Source organism: Sinocyclocheilus grahami, unplaced genomic scaffold (assembly GCF_001515645.1).
Source record: "Sinocyclocheilus grahami isolate Dianchi unplaced genomic scaffold, SAMN03320097.WGS_v1.1 scaffold35.1, whole genome shotgun sequence".
Classification (NCBI taxonomy): domain Eukaryota; kingdom Metazoa; phylum Chordata; class Actinopteri; order Cypriniformes; family Cyprinidae; genus Sinocyclocheilus; species Sinocyclocheilus grahami.
This window is the reverse complement of record NW_015505214.1, coordinates 1,354,001-1,371,601: the sequence shown is the minus strand read 5'-3', so window position 1 is coordinate 1,371,601 and position 17,601 is coordinate 1,354,001. Positions and strand designations below refer to the sequence as shown.

Genomic DNA, 17,601 nt, shown 5'->3' with positions numbered 1-17,601 from the left:
GAAATGATGAAATATTTGCAATTTGCAATATGTTACTTGCAAAAAAATCCCCTCAGAATTCACAGCTTCAGTCGTCAGCAGAGAAAGCCATATGTTTCGTGTAGTTACTGAATCTACCAGCAGGGGCTAACTGGATGATACTAACCAGCCAACCCTTGACCACCTGCTTTAAACAAAGAGCTCAGGTTAACATACTGTTTATAGAGTATTATACTGTAGACTGTAGAGGAATGTGGACAGCCATCTACAGGAACATGCTCTCTCCACGTCATGCACCAGTGGCTACAACAAAATGGCTTTCTAATATACGAAGCAAAGCTGCGGCGGAAGGATGCATGAATGTATGAATTTTAGTGGCATGCAGGGGCCTTACTTAACCTTGAGCTTGAACTCTTAACAGTCCTGCTTGCGTTCTCGCACACTTCAAACACAGAAAACACTAAGACAAAATAAAAGGGATAATAAATTGGCTTGGGTATATATAGGCCTATAATGTTCACGCAAGAACTGACAACCGGAGAACAACAGATATTAGCCTACTGTTAGCTATATAATGTAGTCTTGTGTTTTATTCAAATTTATTATAATTTATATCTCAAAAGGATATGTACTTGTGTGCAGCGTGAGCTGCTGCGCACTTGCACTGCAATGCAAGAGTTTCATAAAATATAATAACTTGACATATTTCCTGAAGGAAATATTAATTATTTTCTGTTTAGAGCAGGGGTGGCGAACGTCGGTCCTGGAGAGCTGCAGCCCTGCAGAGTTTTGCTTCAATCCTAATCAAACACACCTGATTTAGTCTTTGCAATTTTACAGATCTTCTTTATGCACCAAGAGCTTGTAACACTCCAAAGAGAAAGGAAAAATTGAAATCGCATCATATGACCCCTTTAAGGGCATTTCCTGAAGGAAATATTAATTATTTTCTGTTTAGAGCAGGGGTGGCGAACGTCGGTCCTGGAGAGCTGCAGCCCTGCAGAGTTTTGCTTCAATCCTAATCAAACACACCTGAAAAAGCTAATCAAGGTCTGAACGGTTACTACGAAGCTACAGGCAGGTGAGTTTTTATTAGGGTTGGAGTTGAACACTGCAGGGCTGTGGCTCTCCAGGGGTCTCATTTATAAAACTCTTCGTAGATTTCATCATAAAAGTGTACGCATGCTCAAAAGATTTTACGTACGCACAAAAGTTTTCAGATTTATAAAACCATGTGTACGCCAGAACCGGCGCAAAAATCCCTTTATAAATCCCAGTCAGGGGAAGATTGTGCGTACGTGCATCTCCACCCCATCTCCTCCCCCGAAATCACCATATATGGAGCTTACAACACCTTGTTTTACCATGCATAACCTCATCTGCATATCATTTCAATGCATATTCCCATGACACCTTGTTTAACACCGTCAAAGATAAAAGACATTAAGGAAATATGAGATATGGACTATAAATGCCATTTGTGCCATACATTAATTTTTATTTCTAAAAATCCTCCAATATCCTTGTTATGTTTTAGGATAAATATATCAAGATAAAAATAAAAACAAAAACTGTTTAAAATATTTATCAGATGAATATTTTAGAATAGAGTTGATCTCATTCTTTTACACTGGCCAAATAGTATTTCAGTCGTTTTAAACAATTCAAATCAAACTACATTTATGCACTTTTGCTGATAAGGTGAACATCTTTTAACTATTTTGAGTGGAAACAATGTAAAATTGTCTGACTCGGCGCGTCACTAACAAAAAGTATTTTAAAAAGGAAACGTGTAAATCTTACCGTTTTCTTCAGGTTGTAGCCTATCCTTCAAATACAGCGGTACTTTTCATAATGTTGTAGAGATCTTCACATGACATTAACCTCTGTGCAGCTGCGGTTGTACAGTAGCCTATAGATATTATCATTGGTCCTATTCAATCCGGATAATGGACCGTTCGACCATTGAATCCAGCAGTGTCCGCTATAATATCGAAGTGCGCATCATTGATCATTGTTCTCACTAAAAAAATATTTTCTCATAATGCAGTTTAGTTTAAAGATGAATTATTGTGCACCTACAAATAATAAGAATGTGACGTAACGCCGCGTTGAGTTCTGGGAAACTGCTTTGTTTATCCGCCATACTTGCAGGATAGCGCTGCCTTTCCGGTATTGAGTTTAGGGCAGTATTTGATTGTTTGTCATGATTGTGAAAAATGTCACCACTGTATGTCATTCATGCTGCATTGAGAATTGCAATAGTAACTCAGATCATCGTTTTAAAAGAAAACTGGACAATGCAGTATGTTTTTTCACCCTTTTTATGTGTAAAAACACCAAGGGAAGGAGGTCGCGGAGAAGACGCCGAATAGTAAATCTGTTAATGTCACTGATTAAAGCCACATTACTCTCACTCAGTAAAAGAAAAGGATGTTTGTTTGCTTTTCTAATAAGCACAGGCTGCGACTGTGCCAGACGTTACTTCATGCAGAGAATATAAGTTACATAATCACATAACTGAATGTCAGAATGTTAAGTATTGTAATTTGCTTAGCCAGTATTATAAATTAAACTCAGGACGTGAATTTCGTTTTAGAAACCGTTTTGGTGGAAAACATTCAGGTACAGAAATGCTGCAGAAATGGAATAAACTGTAAATGAAAAACAGTAAATTAAACAACAGATTAATTCTTAAAATTAAATTTACAAAAGTTATTCAGTCAAGAGCAGTGAGTGATTTTGTCTTTTGTTGTCAACATTAATTAACAATAACCAATAATTAATTAACATTAACATTTTGTATGAAAGTGACAGCAGCTTTTAGTATACCTGCTGTCTGTCAGTCTGTGTTAAAGAACAAAAGAAAAAAAATCACTCTGCTCAAATCTGCTCTTGACTAAATAACTTTTTTCATATTTAATATGGATTAATATACAGTATAAATATAATCTATATCTATGACTTTATACATCATAGTATTTTGTTCCTGAATAGTAGCAGCTACTGTTAGTTTTAGGCTATAGCCTACCTGAAAAAGTTTGTTTCATTTGTATCCTTGTGCTATTGCTAGTTAGGCTACTTGCTCATTTATTACTGACCGTTTAATTGTCTTTATGCTTATATTCATTATTTATTCAAATGCAAGGTTACTTGAGTCAGAAACAATGAAAACAATAACTTTTTCTCGAGGTGTTTGTGTGGCGGCTTCATGTGCGCGCGCTTTGGATGTGACCGTGAGTGCCCAGAAAACTAGTTTGGAGCGCGCAAGTACCGAATGGTTTAAAAAGACGTGCAAATGATAAACTTTTGTGATGATGCAACACTGACCCAATTAGGCAAGTGACAGTTCTGTCAGCTGAGCGAAAGTCTTGTATCACAGCGTGCAGCAGCTCTCTTAGTGCAGACAAGATGCGCTGATGTGAGGCAATTTTGAGAGAGTGAGAGCAAGAAGACGCGGTACAGCTGAACCACACACACTGTTTTCAAATGACTGACTTAATCTGATATGCTGTGTTAATGTTTTTAACTCATCTAACCTACATTGTATATTAAATAAATGTTTGCGGGAATTTTCCGAACGTGCGAATCCTGCGGGAATGAGTAAAAACAAAATGCTCAATCCCGCACCGACCGAGATTCAGGACGATTAAACATATATTCTATTATATAGAGATTTGTAAAATAAATTTCCATGACTTTTCCAAAGCTTTCTGGGTTTTTGATGACCGTACGAACCCTGTAAATGGCTATTTTTTTTTTTTATCGTTTTGATGACATTTCTGCTCCACTTTGTGTGATGGTGAGACGGGACAAAGTCCCTGTAAATATATGGTATTCTATAGTCTTTGAACAGGAGAGAGCTCTCAAAACTCTTCAGATTAATTTAGTGGAACATTAATATAATATAGAATCATCCTCTGAAAAGAAATGAGGTATGAACATGTGAGAATTTATCATTATCTTTCTAAATGTGCGCTCTTTTGGGCTAAAGGCTTAATGGAACTGTTTAAAGTAGCCATGTGATCACAAATTAATCAGCGATTCAGTGCAGACGTGATTTAATATGATTTAATTTCTATGTGAAAAAAATCATAAATTACAGTTTATGCTGTATGATTATGGCTTTGAAGGTCGTAGTTGGAAGCTGTTAGCCCCGGCTGGCCCATGAATCATCCTCTGAAAAGAAATGAGGTATGAACATGTGAGAATTTATCATTATCTTTCTAAATGTGCGCTCTTTTGGGCTAAAGGCTTAATGGAACTGTTTAAAGTAGCCATGTGATCACAAATTAATCAGCGATTCAGTGCAGACGTGATTTAATATGATTTAATTTCTATGTGAAAAAAATCATAAATTACAGTTTATGCTGTATGATTATGGCTTTGAAGGTCGTAGTTGGAAGCTGTTAGCCCCGGCTGGCCCATGTGTGCAGTTGAAATGCGGCTAATAATTTCTGACTGGCATATAACTGAACAAATCAAACAAATGTAAATGGGTTAAGGCGGGGCCCCCTTCAAGGCGGGGCCCCTGGGCTGCAGCCCATTCAAGCCCAGTGGTAAGTCCGGCCATGCCTATAGCACTCCTCAGTGTCATTAAAAGAGGAAAAGTGATCAAGCGCATCCACTACAAATATGTCTAAATTCATATAATTTTGGTTTAACTTCTGCGTAAAGGACATTATGTAATTTCAGTACTTATCTCCATTAATAAGAGTGGAATGTTTAATGTAAATGTGTATATCGACATGAAAACAGCTTAAAATCGTTGTTTTTACTTAATTAATTTTCTCACTCCAGGAAAATTAGTTTGTACGCATTGGTCAGAGCTTGCGTGCATATGCGCAAATTTTCCAGTCAAGTTTGTTTTTATAAATCCCAACTTTTGCATAGGAAGTGGTGTATGCCTCTTTCAGGGCTGGTTTTCTGAGAGCTCTCTGACCCTCCCATAGACAGCAATGTAATTAACACGATCAACGTCCAGAAACGTAGCAAGGAGATCTGTAAAATAATCCATGTGACATCAGGGGTTCAACCGTAATTTTACGAAGCTACGAGAATACTTTTTGTACGCAAAGAAAATAAAAATAACAACTTTATTCAACAATTAGCCTCCTCCATGTCACCCTAGCGCCATTTTGGAGAGTATCCACTGAACATAAACCGCGTATGCTGTTCTGCGTCAGTTGCACCACGCGGTCTCAGAATGCATCAAAAATATCTTAAGTCAAGTTCAGGTCTGCTTTATTGTCAATTCTTCCACATGTACAGCACATACACACAGAGAATTGAAATTGCGTTACTCTCAGACCCCTGGGTGCATACAGATAACATAAATACAGATTAAATACAAAATACAATTATACAAATATACAAATAAGGTAAAATGTAAAAATATATGTATAAAGCACAAGGCATATGGCAGATAGAGTGCAAACCAGTAAAGTAAACAACAGTGCATATATAATGATTGTAGTGCAAAAAAAAAAGATTTGTAGTGCAAAAGAGCTTATTCAGACTGATTAAAGTGACAGTGTGTGTGTGTATTTGGGAGGGGGGAGTGGGAGAGTCCGTTAGAGGGTCAGAGTTCAGTGGTGCGTGGGGCAAAAGAGGGGAGGGGGGGCAAGGTCGGGAGGGAGGGTTGGGAACCACTGATCTAAACAATTAACAATTATGGAAATAAATTAGCAAAACAACAAAATAAGTATAACAATAATAATTACACTATCAGTCACAGCAGCTGGTTATTAGCTTATTTTGGCTTCTATTACTTTAAGAGCTGCTGCTGCTGTGCATGATGCGGATCTGACACGCATCATATTTTCTCTCAAATCTCTCTACCTTTTCGGACCCACTTCAGGTCTTAAAGTCTCTAGTGAACTGACGAGTTGAATTGGGTGTGTTAGATTGAGGGAGACATTGCTGGGCTGCCCCAGGACAGTTTTGAAAACCATTTCAGGGACATGTTCTTAAATGTGACTCATATAAAATATATTACATGCATGCACAGTTTTAAGGCAGCTTTAATCGCCTTTTTGGTAACTTCATAATGACTTAACTGACCACGACATTGCATGCACGTAGTTTATTTCGCGATTTGATATGAATTAATACAGACTACAGCGTGCACTGTCACCTTTGAAGACCACGTGCTGTGAGCACAGTACCGTTTCTGTGCTCGTTTGACCCACGCCTGGCACTGAGGTGAAGCTGGAGTACATTTCTGAAACATCTACTTTTTGATAAGACGTAAAAAGACGTTCTGCGACTGAATAAATGCACTTCTTGTCAAGAGAAAAAGAGACAGAAACAGCAGTTATGAGTAGGGTAGCTAACCCTAGCTCCGCCCCTGCGTTAATTGCTTTAATTAATTTAATTACATTTATTGTTATTATCAATGCTGAAAATAGTTGTGCTGCTTAATATTTTTGAAAACTGTTAATTTTTTTTCAGGATTATTTGAGAAATAAAAAGTTCAAAAGAACAGCAATTATTTGAAATGGTAAACTTTCATAACATTATAAAAGTCTTCACTGTCACTTTTGATCAATTTAATCTATTCTTGCTGATTAAAAAAAAAAAATCTTACTGACCCTAAACATTTGAACAGAAGTGTATTATTATTGCTAAAATTAATATAATGCGTAATGTTTTTTATTGTTATAGTATAATGACACATTATACTATAACACAAATCGCAATCCCAAATCGTGTTTTGGATAATAATTTAATAAAAAATATCTGTATCGGTTGGTCTCAATGATATTTTTGTGGCCTGCGGTACATGTTCATGTGTTAATGTGTACTGAATGTGTGTAACTGTAGTGTTTATGTCAGTATCTTGTGATGTTAGGCAGCAGATGGAAAATTATAAATCGATTTCACGACAACAAAAGATCAGACACTGGTAAAACATCTACTATGAAATGATGAAATATTTGCAATTTGCAATATGTTACTTGCAAAAAAATCCCCTCAGAATTCACAGCTTCAGTCGTCAGCAGAGAAAGCCATATGTTTCGTGTAGTTACTGAATCTACCAGCAGGGGCTAACTGGATGATACTAACCAGCCAACCCTTGACCACCTGCTTTAAACAAAGAGCTCAGGTTAACATACTGTTTATAGAGTATTATACTGTAGACTGTAGAGGAATGTGGACAGCCATCTACAGGAACATGCTCTCTCCACGTCATGCACCAGTGGCTACAACAAAATGGCTTTCTAATATACGAAGCAAAGCTGCGGCGGAAGGATGCATGAATGTATGAATTTTAGTGGCATGCAGGGGCCTTACTTAACCTTGAGCTTGAACTCTTAACAGTCCTGCTTGCGTTCTCGCACACTTCAAACACAGAAGGAGCAGATGGCCAGGGCTCTAATTGTCCATCAACTGTAATGCGTGCGTGTTTCTGTTGAGTGGAAGCTATTACTCCTTCGGGAAGTTACTTTAAAACACCCTCCATCTCTCTCTGTTCTCACCCTCTTTAACCTGAGCCAATGGAGACTCATCCTCCACATGCCCACTAATGAGAATTACCATAGTGGAGTGTGTGTGCGGACTCCCCTCAGTCTCCTGATGCTTTATACATGAATACAAGTGGATTTTGTAGTCGTCGCCTTTATATATAGTGACTGTTTGAGAGGGACTTGTGTGATGAAGGTCAGATTTTCAGTGGCATGTTGACATGTATGATATCGCGGTGTTTTATGTGTGAAAACTGGGTGAAGACCTGCTTGAAGACCTTCCTATCAGTGTGAAAGGGGTGTAAAGACCACATGAAGTCATTTAACTGTATATGCTACTTTATTCTAAAACAATCACATTATTTACATTTTTAATCAGTTAAAACATTTATTTAAAGTGGAAACTAATATATATTTACCTACTGTAACATAAAATTAAATATTAAACTTTTTAAATGTAAAATGTGATCGCTATATTTTTATATAATTATTATACATATTTAATATCTATTTTATTTACACAGTTCAACCTAGTTTCGTGCTTTACTGGCATTGTTTTTGAACCAAAATTAATAGATCATTTATGAACAAAAAAAAGAAGTAAATCAGTAGAAGTGTCACATGATCATTCAGAAATCATTCTGATATCAATGTTGAAAATAGATGTGCTGCTTAATATTTTTGAAAACTGCTAATTTTTTTCAGGATTATTTGAGGGATAGAAAGTTCATAAGAACAGCATTAATTTGAAATGGAAATCTTTTATAACATTATAACAGTCTTCACTGTCACTTTTGATCAATTTAATCTATTCTTGCTGAATAAAAGTAATATTTTTTCATTCTTAAAAAAATTCTGACAACATTTGAATGGATGTGTATTATTATTAGTAAAATTTGTATAATGTGTATTGTTTTTTATTGTTATAGTATAATGATCATTTAGTTATGAAGAAATAGATCAACTATTATATTTTTTATTTATATAATATACATTTTATATATAAAATGTAATAGCTAATTTTAAAAAATATATTTATTATATATTTCCACATTTATATTTAGAATTCAACCTAGTTTCATGCTTTACTGGCATTGTTTTTGAAGCAAAATTAATAGATAATTTATGAACAAAAAAGAAACAAGTCAATAGAAATCTGTGATAATGAAAACATTCAGAAATGTGTAACTTAGCAGTGCCAAGTAAACTAGATATATATTAACATCTCTTTGAATCCTTTGACAGAACTGTTTTGTTTAAACAATGCTTGTTACTTTTGAAGAATGCATCTGCTTTTAAAAGTATTCTGTCACACTGGTTGTAAGTATGCAACTGACGTGTCCCTCTTGGGTAATTGTTCTCAATAAGCTTTGTTCCAGCCACTCTTTCATCAAGTGCCATTTGTTTTATAGTTTCCCTAATGACCTTATTCTCAAACATTGCAGTGTTGCTTAAAGCTGCCCGTCTTCCTGGTTTGAGTGAGTATTTAGCAGCTCAGTCTGATATGTTCTCCCCAAGGCAGATGGTTCAGAATAATAATTTAGCTAACAAAAATATTTTACGTTAAGTGTCCTTTGTGCTGGTGCAGGTTGCTCGTGTTTTACAGCACATTATTGGTCCAGTGTTATGAGGGCTGTTTCTCCATCACCCCTAATGGAGGTCAAAGGTCATAGTTCAAGAGGTCACAGACAAAAAGCAATAGTGTCCGTGTCTTTGTAAAAGAGTCTGGATGTCTTTAATGTAGAAGATATCCTGGTCTGTGTTCATCCATCCCTCCATTAAATAACTACACCAAACCATCCATTTAGATTTTTGATCACTTTCCATCATTCCAGTAATCCATTTCTTTGAATAACGGTTCCAGTTCATCAAAATTGAATATTTTAGTGTATGCATCCATTTAGGGCTGGGCGATATAGCTAAAAAATAGCCACTGGAGGGCGCAATGAGCAAAATAATGCAGAGCATTAAATTTTTTATATAATATAATGCAAAAATGTGCTCGTCTAAATTAATTCATATAAATCAAATATAATTTGTAAATTGCATAAACAATTATGAACAAAACAGCATCATGTATTTATACATAGCTTAATTCAAACAGCCGAAGCACCGCTCATACAGATTGTATTTAAAAACATGAGAGACAGTGAAATGGAATAAACCTCCACAAATTCGCAACATGTTTTCTAAAAGTTTAAACTCTTTTAATTGTACATGGCTTCTATACATCTCTTGGGAGAGATGCGAGTGCAACAGTCAAAGTTGTCTGTCCCAAAAATGCACCTAATATGCGTTCTTTGTGAATGGCTCGGTTTCGGTTTTAAGCTAACCAATAACTTCTCCGCATTGAGCTTCTATATTTCTCAAATATTTGTCACTTTTGATCAATTTAATCTATTCTTGCTGAATAAAAGTAATATTTTTTCATTCTTAAAAAAATTCTGACAACATTTGAATGGATGTGTATTATTATTAGTAAAATTTGTATAATGTGTATTGTTTTTTATTGTTATAGTATAATGATCATTTAGTTATGAAGAAATAGATCAACTATTATATTTTTTATTTATATAATATACATTTTATATATAAAATGTAATAGCTAATTTTAAAAAATATATTTATTATATATTTCCACATTTATATTTAGAATTCAACCTAGTTTCATGCTTTACTGGCATTGTTTTTGAAGCAAAATTAATAGATAATTTATGAACAAAAAAGAAACAAGTCAATAGAAATCTGTGATAATGAAAACATTCAGAAATGTGTAACTTAGCAGTGCCAAGTAAACTAGATATATATTAACATCTCTTTGAATCCTTTGACAGAACTGTTTTGTTTAAACAATGCTTGTTACTTTTGAAGAATGCATCTGCTTTTAAAAGTATTCTGTCACACTGGTTGTAAGTATGCAACTGACGTGTCCCTCTTGGGTAATTGTTCTCAATAAGCTTTGTTCCAGCCACTCTTTCATCAAGTGCCATTTGTTTTATAGTTTCCCTAATGGCCTTATTCTCAAACATTGCAGTGTTGCTTAAAGCTGCCCGTCTTCCTGGTTTGAGTGAGTATTTAGCAGCTCAGTCTGATATGTTCTCCCCAAGGCAGATGGTTCAGAATAATAATTTAGCTAACAAAAATATTTTACGTTAAGTGTCCTTTGTGCTGGTGCAGGTTGCTCGTGTTTTACAGCACATTATTGGTCCAGTGTTATGAGGGCTGTTTCTCCATCACCCCTAATGGAGGTCAAAGGTCATAGTTCAAGAGGTCACAGACAAAAAGCAATAGTGTCCGTGTCTTTGTAAAAGAGTCTGGATGTCTTTAATGTAGAAGATATCCTGGTCTGTGTTCATCCATCCCTCCATTAAATAACTACACCAAACCATCCATTTAGATTTTTGATCACTTTCCATCATTCCAGTAATCCATTTCTTTGAATAACGGTTCCAGTTCATCAAAATTGAATATTTTAGTGTATGCATCCATTTAGGGCTGGGCGATATAGCTAAAAAATAGCCACTGGAGGGCGCAATGAGCAAAATAACGACAACAAAAGATCAGACACTGGTAAAACATCTACTATAAAATGATGAAATATTTGCAATTTGCAATATGTTACTTGCAAAAAATCCCCTCAGAATTCACAGCTTCAGTCGTCAGCAGAGAAAGCCATATGTTTGGTGTAGTTACTGAATCTACCAGCAGGGGCTAACTGGATGATACTAACCAGCCAACCCTTGACCACCTGCTTTAAACAAAGAGCTCAGGTTAACATACTGTTTATAGAGTACTGGTCTGTGTTCATCCATCCCTCCATTAAATAACTACACCAAACCATCCATTTAGATTTTTGATCACTTTCCATCATTCCAGTAATCCATTTCTTTGAATAACGGTTCCAGTTCATCAAAATTGAATATTTTAGTGTATGCATCCATTTAGGGCTGGGCGATATAGCTAAAAAATAGCCACTGGAGGGCGCAATGAGCAAAATAATGCAGAGCATTACATTTTTTATATAATATAATGCAAAAATGTGCTCGTCTAAATTAATTCATATAAATCAAATATAATTTGTAAATTGCATAAACAATTATGAACAAAACAGCATCATGTATTTATACATAGCTTAATTCAAACAGCCGAAGCACCGCTCATACAGATTGTATTTAAAAACATGAGAGACAGTGAAATGGAATAAACCTCCACAAATTCGCAACATGTTTTCTAAAAGTTTAAACTCTTTTAATTGTACATGGCTTCTATACATCTCTTGGGAGAGATGCGAGTGCAACAGTCAAAGTTGTCTGTCCCAAAAATGCACCTAATATGCGTTCTTTGTGAATGGCTCGGTTTCGGTTTTAAGCTAACCAATAACTTCTCCGCATTGAGCTTCTATATTTCTCAAATATTTTGAATGAATAACGCAGCAGTGGCGCGTCTTGTGGGTTCAACTGGACAGACTAACAAAAACAATAAAGTACGACAAAGACACTTACCAGCATCATCACCGCATCTCGTGCGCCTCTGATGAGGCTCCCTCACCGACACACACCTAACATCCGATTGCACCGTTTTTGCATTCAAATGCAAATATTTATTTTAAATTAGACTAATATTCATTTTTTATTCACAATCTCCTCATCACTGGCACAGCACTCTGCATGTGTTCGTGTGTGCTGTCTGCTTGTCACTCATAGCACGCGCCTATATCGTGCGCTATATCGAACATTTTTTCTATCTTTATCGATGAAGGTGTACCGCCGATAAATACCGATACCGTTTTATCGCCCATGCCTACATCCATTCATGTTTTTTTGAGTAATTATTCCAATCCATCCAGGTTTCATATCACTATTTCCATATATCCATCTTTTGAATAACTACTCCAAGTCCATCTATCCATCCAGATTTTATATCACTAATTCCAGATTTAATATCACTATTTCCGTCATCCATCTATACAGATTTCATATCACTATTTCCATCCATCCATCCAGATTTCATATTACTATTTCCAGATTTCATATCACTATATCCATCCATCCATTCAGATTTCATATCACTATTTCCATCATCCATCTATACAGATTTCATATCACTATTTCCAGATTTCATATCACTATTTCCATCCATCCATCCATATTTCATATCACTATTTCCATCCATCCATCCAGATTTCATATCGCTATTTCCAGATTTCATATCGCTATTTCCATCCATCATTCATGTAGATTTCATGTCAATGTTTTCATCCATCCATCCATCCATCCATCATCCAGATTTCATATCACTATTTCCATCCATCCATCCAGATTTCATATCGCTATTTCCATCCATCATTCATGTAGATTTCATGTCAATGTTTTCATCCATCCATCCATCCATCATCCAGATTTCATATTACTATTTCTAGATTTCATATCACTATTTCCATCCATCCATCCAGATTTCCTATTACTATTTCCAGATTTCATATCACTATATCCATCCATCCATCCAGATTTCATTTTGCTATTTCCATCCATCATCCATGTAGATTTCATGTCACTGTTTTCATCCATCCATCCAGATTTCATATCACTATTTCCATCATCCATCCATCTGACATTAGATTTGATGTCACTGTTTCCATCCATCCATCAATTCTTAAAAAGCAGTGTCACCTGGGTAAAGATGAAGAGATGGCGGGTTCATAGGTCAAAGGTCAAAGCTTAAATGCATCTGCATTAATCTGTCATTCTCTGTGTTGTTATAGGCCTTGGAGCTCCGTGCACGCTGTGACTGTCCTGCCCTCCCCAAAGCTGACCCCCGTGTCATTTTCCACCAGGCTGTTAAATTGGTTCTGGACACTGCCAAAAAACAAGAAAAGATTGCACAAGAAGAAAAGAACGAGAAACAGAGAGCTGGAGTCATGTTGCCGCTCCCTCAATCCCCTCCTGTCCCGACTCCGGGGTCTCAGCCTCAGCTGGGAGGATTGCTGGCCACATCCGCTCTGCCACAAACTCTGCTTAGTAAATGAGACTTGATGAAACATGACTGACAGGGACACATTCAAGCTTTCCTTTTCACTTCTCTTTTTCCAGTCCAGTAGCTCTGAACAAGGACTGAGAGGATTGTCAGATAGAACCAGACAGTTTTTTTGATCCATTTGATTAGCTGTCACTTTGATACCTACGTCAGTTAGTCTGTGAGATGATTTGAGTGAGAGTTTGTACATCATTTGTGTGTGATGCTTGAGTTTATGCTCCTCCTTCAAGCATCCGCGGCAGTGCAGTCATGTTAATATGGAGCAATTGTAAATGGGTTTTTGATTGGTTTTAATTATGTTATTAGCAGACCCCTGTGAAGTTGAATGCATTATGGTGTACAGTACATTATTCATCAAACATCTGCCTCTGCTTTAATGTCCCCTATAGGTTCCAGGCTGTAATGTAACTGCTGCATAGCAGCTAATGTCACTGTGTTTGAAGCTGTGTGGAGCTTTGGACATACTACATTATTTCGAGGATTTATCAATGGCCAGCTGACACTAAATGAGCCCAACACTTGTGTACTTGACAAGTGTTAAGTTTATTTTAAATGCACTCTGTATGAATACTATGAATGTAAAGAATATGTGACTGTAATTACATACAAGATAAATTAATTGACCAGTCTTGGGTCTCCAGATTTGTAAAAAAAAGCGTATTCACATACAAAAAAAAAGTGATGCATGAAGCTCCGCTCGTACAGAAGTCTCTTTCAAACCAACCAGCTATTAATTGGTCAATGTGGAAAATTTGCAGCACAAGAACACGAGGGAAATTACTTTTTGCATGAGGAATTTGTTTCACCCTTTTACAAAATTCCCAATCATGCAGAAACCTGTTGAAATTACTTTGTTACAGCACTTTACAAAGTGTTTCAAAGGGACTGATTCGTGGTTTAATTATACATTTTTATATAATCGATGGACAATAAGTTACATACCCATTGTATTTTCATAATGCAGGGATCTGAAACCCTGGAGAGCTCCTGTTCTGCAGACTTCCAACTCTGCTCCAACACAACAACATAACAAGTAACCCCGGACACCTTGATTGGGTTTGTAGCTGAAATCTGTTGGACTATAGCTCTTCAGGAGCAGGGCTGAAGACCCCTGCCATTATGTGACTTATTTAATGTGCAAATTGAGTATTTCACAAGAATAAAGGAATTCAGGAACTGATTGGACCAAATCTGAATGAGAGTTTGTAGTGGATTATGGAAGGCTACACCTCACCTGAAACACCACTGGAATCTACTTTAGAAGAGGTTTTTTGACCTGGAACCTGAAGGTTAGTTCACCATCAGGTGCATCACAATGAATCTCGATTGCAATGCTTCATTTTCAGTTTTATACTATTTGCTGCTTTTGCTGTATCTTTGTTAAATGAACATAATCAACATGAAATTAGTGTATTTACTACTGACAAGGTTTTAGAAATACTGGGTTATTTACAACAGTAGCTTAAAACAATTCTGTGCAAATGCTGATTTTGTGGATATGTTGCAGCTTTATCTGATTTACATGATTTCTTTAGAGAATAGGACACAAAGCAACCTAGATCATGCATGCAAATAAATGGCATCATCTTCAGTCATCTTTTTCTGATTTTACAGGTAGGATTCAAACTATTTCATTTGTACCTACTTTCAAATACAGAGCATAATACATCCAAGCAAGCTGACATAAAGCCAGCCAATCTGCTGCTGGCACTTCCTCCCCTAGAGTCCACTTTTTATAGAGTGATGTGCCCGTAAAGTGCAACATGTTTCTGTCTGTCAGACAAATGTGACGCTGCACTCTGGGTCTCTAACGAGGGAAAATGGAGGAGGAGAAAAGCACCACATCGGAAGAGAAGAGTGATGCATTTGCTCTTACTGGGTGGATTTTTGAACAGATGGCTGTATTTGTCCTCTCATCCACCCACCAGCCATTTCCATACAGACTGAGGAAGACCTATCTCTGAGAGATGCCACTTTGGTGTTGATGTTTACGGCTCTCTGTATATGTCTACATTTTATTGACTCTGGGCTGGTTATAGTTCATTTTCACAGCAGAAGAACCACTGAGGCCACACAAAGAGTTTGTGAGTTTGCCGGGAGAAACGGTTCTGGTCATGCACCATAGACCAAGTGTGGTGTAGATGTTGATCAGGTATGCCAAAATGTTCTTTCTTTTTCAAAGGTAATTTCACAGGTAAATCCAGTAGTTGTTTTTGGAACACTATATTTTGTTTCTAGCCCATCAAAGGTGGTTAATCAGCTAGACTTCCAACTGGTGGGGACTTGGTTGAATTGGTATGGGGGTGTCCCCGACTAAGGATTTACATATTCGAACGTTATGTATATGACAGTAGTTCTGCATTTCTGTTTTGAGCTGCGCGCGCTGAAGAAGCATTTGATAGCAGGTTTTTAGTCAGTGGGATTTAACTCATCATTTATCTCATATAGAATACGCTTCGTTATTTATACAACATAACGTTAATATTACTATACTATACTATAAAACCATGGTTAATTTTGGTTATGGTTGTGATGTCTGATGTCCACATGTTTTTGTTGAAGAAATTAAAGAGGCTGTAGCATTTCTATCGCAAAAAAGTGGCCAAAAATAAAAAATTAAGTGGATATTTGAATTAAATGTTTGGGCGTGTTAGAACGAGCCGTTTTAAAGAATATCTCTTTGGTTTTGAGACTTTAGTCTTGGCAACTTCAGGGATCTTATCTATGCACAATCAGCTTGTAACACTCCAAAGAGAAAGGAAAACTTGAAATCGTATCATATGACCCCTTTAACAGTAATGAAACCATATGATTATTATTAATTAACCAATCATTATTGCCTCATTGTTTTTATATAATACATTTTAAGTCATGAAAACTAGAATATTAAGTCAGATGCGTTGTTGGTGGTGGTGAAATTATTACCAACATTAAAACACGTTACTAACGTCACTTATTTGCACTTATGAACGTAGCTACCTGAAAGTGATGCACGGGTTTCATCTTGGGCTTTTTAATTTTTCTTTTCTCTGCTGTGGCTGTGATTAGGCCAGAGGCACGAGGCCGGAGGCAATCACAGCCGCTGATATAGAGTCGGTATCGCTCGAGTACGAGTGATATTGCGTTTATACAACAGTTCGACGGAACGTGTGTGCAATTAAACAAGAATCAACGGAGTGCCTAATAAAACCCTCTTTTGTGCGGAACTACTTCCTTCCACCAGGATTCAAAGCTCAAGTTGACAGTTTAACATATGTCACTTTTAGAATTCGTATCAAGGGCATGTGCTGCTTCAGTTAGGTTATTAGTGAGAAATAATGAGGTTATAAGAGAGAAACAATGCGGCAAGACGTGCATCCAAATGAGAGAGAGAGAGAGAGACCGTGAAGCTGTTTCTTCTTATATTAATCTCTGCTGTGGCTGTGATTAGGCCAGAGGCACGAGGCCGGAGGCAATCACAGCCGCTGATATAGAGTCGGTATCGCTCGAGTTTATACAACAGTTCGACGGAACGTGTGTGCAATTAAACAAGAATCAACGGAGTGCCTAATAAAACCCTCTTTTGTGCGGAACTACTTCCTTCCACCACGGATTCAAAGCTCAAGTTGACAGTTTAACATATGCCACTTTTAGAATTCGTATCAAGGGCATGTGCTGCTTCAGTTAGGTTATTAGTGAGAAATAATGCGGCAAGACGTGCATCCAAACGAGAGAGAGAGAGACCGCGAAGCTAGACGTTTCTTCTTATATTACCTAATGTACTACGATTAGCTCAGTGAATAATAATAAAAAAAAACATAGACCCGGCTAGAACAAGCGGAGTGATACAAAATTGTGAAAGGGCGTTCCTGTAGCGATACCAGTACAATATCTCACGGTTCTCAACCAATCAGATTTGAGAATCAGAACGATGTGTATATATATATATGTGTGTGTATATATGTATATATATTTGTTGTTGGTGCCCTACGCAAACTGCATACTCTGTGTATAGGGAGCGGCGGTACTGCAAATGCATCTTATACAAAATAAATAATAGGCTATTATACACGATATATTATAAACCGGCTGAAATGTTTTGAAATCACTTGTACCCTACCTGATCGAAAGATCCTGTCTTACT

At 36.7% G+C, this 17,601-nt stretch overlaps 1 protein-coding gene across 1 annotated transcript in view; it reads left to right on the top strand.

The window, feature by feature from the left end:
• LOC107581467 (metalloendopeptidase OMA1, mitochondrial-like) overlaps positions 1-14,097 on the top strand; it is a 28,160-nt gene extending 14,063 nt beyond the window's left edge. The window contains exon 8 of the mRNA XM_016267042.1: positions 13,207-14,097. Coding sequence (XP_016122528.1) covers positions 13,207-13,470 — 264 coding nt within the window. The 3' untranslated portion in view covers positions 13,471-14,097. The remainder of the gene's footprint in view (positions 1-13,206) is intronic.
• The last annotated feature ends 3,504 nt before the right edge of the window (positions 14,098-17,601 follow it).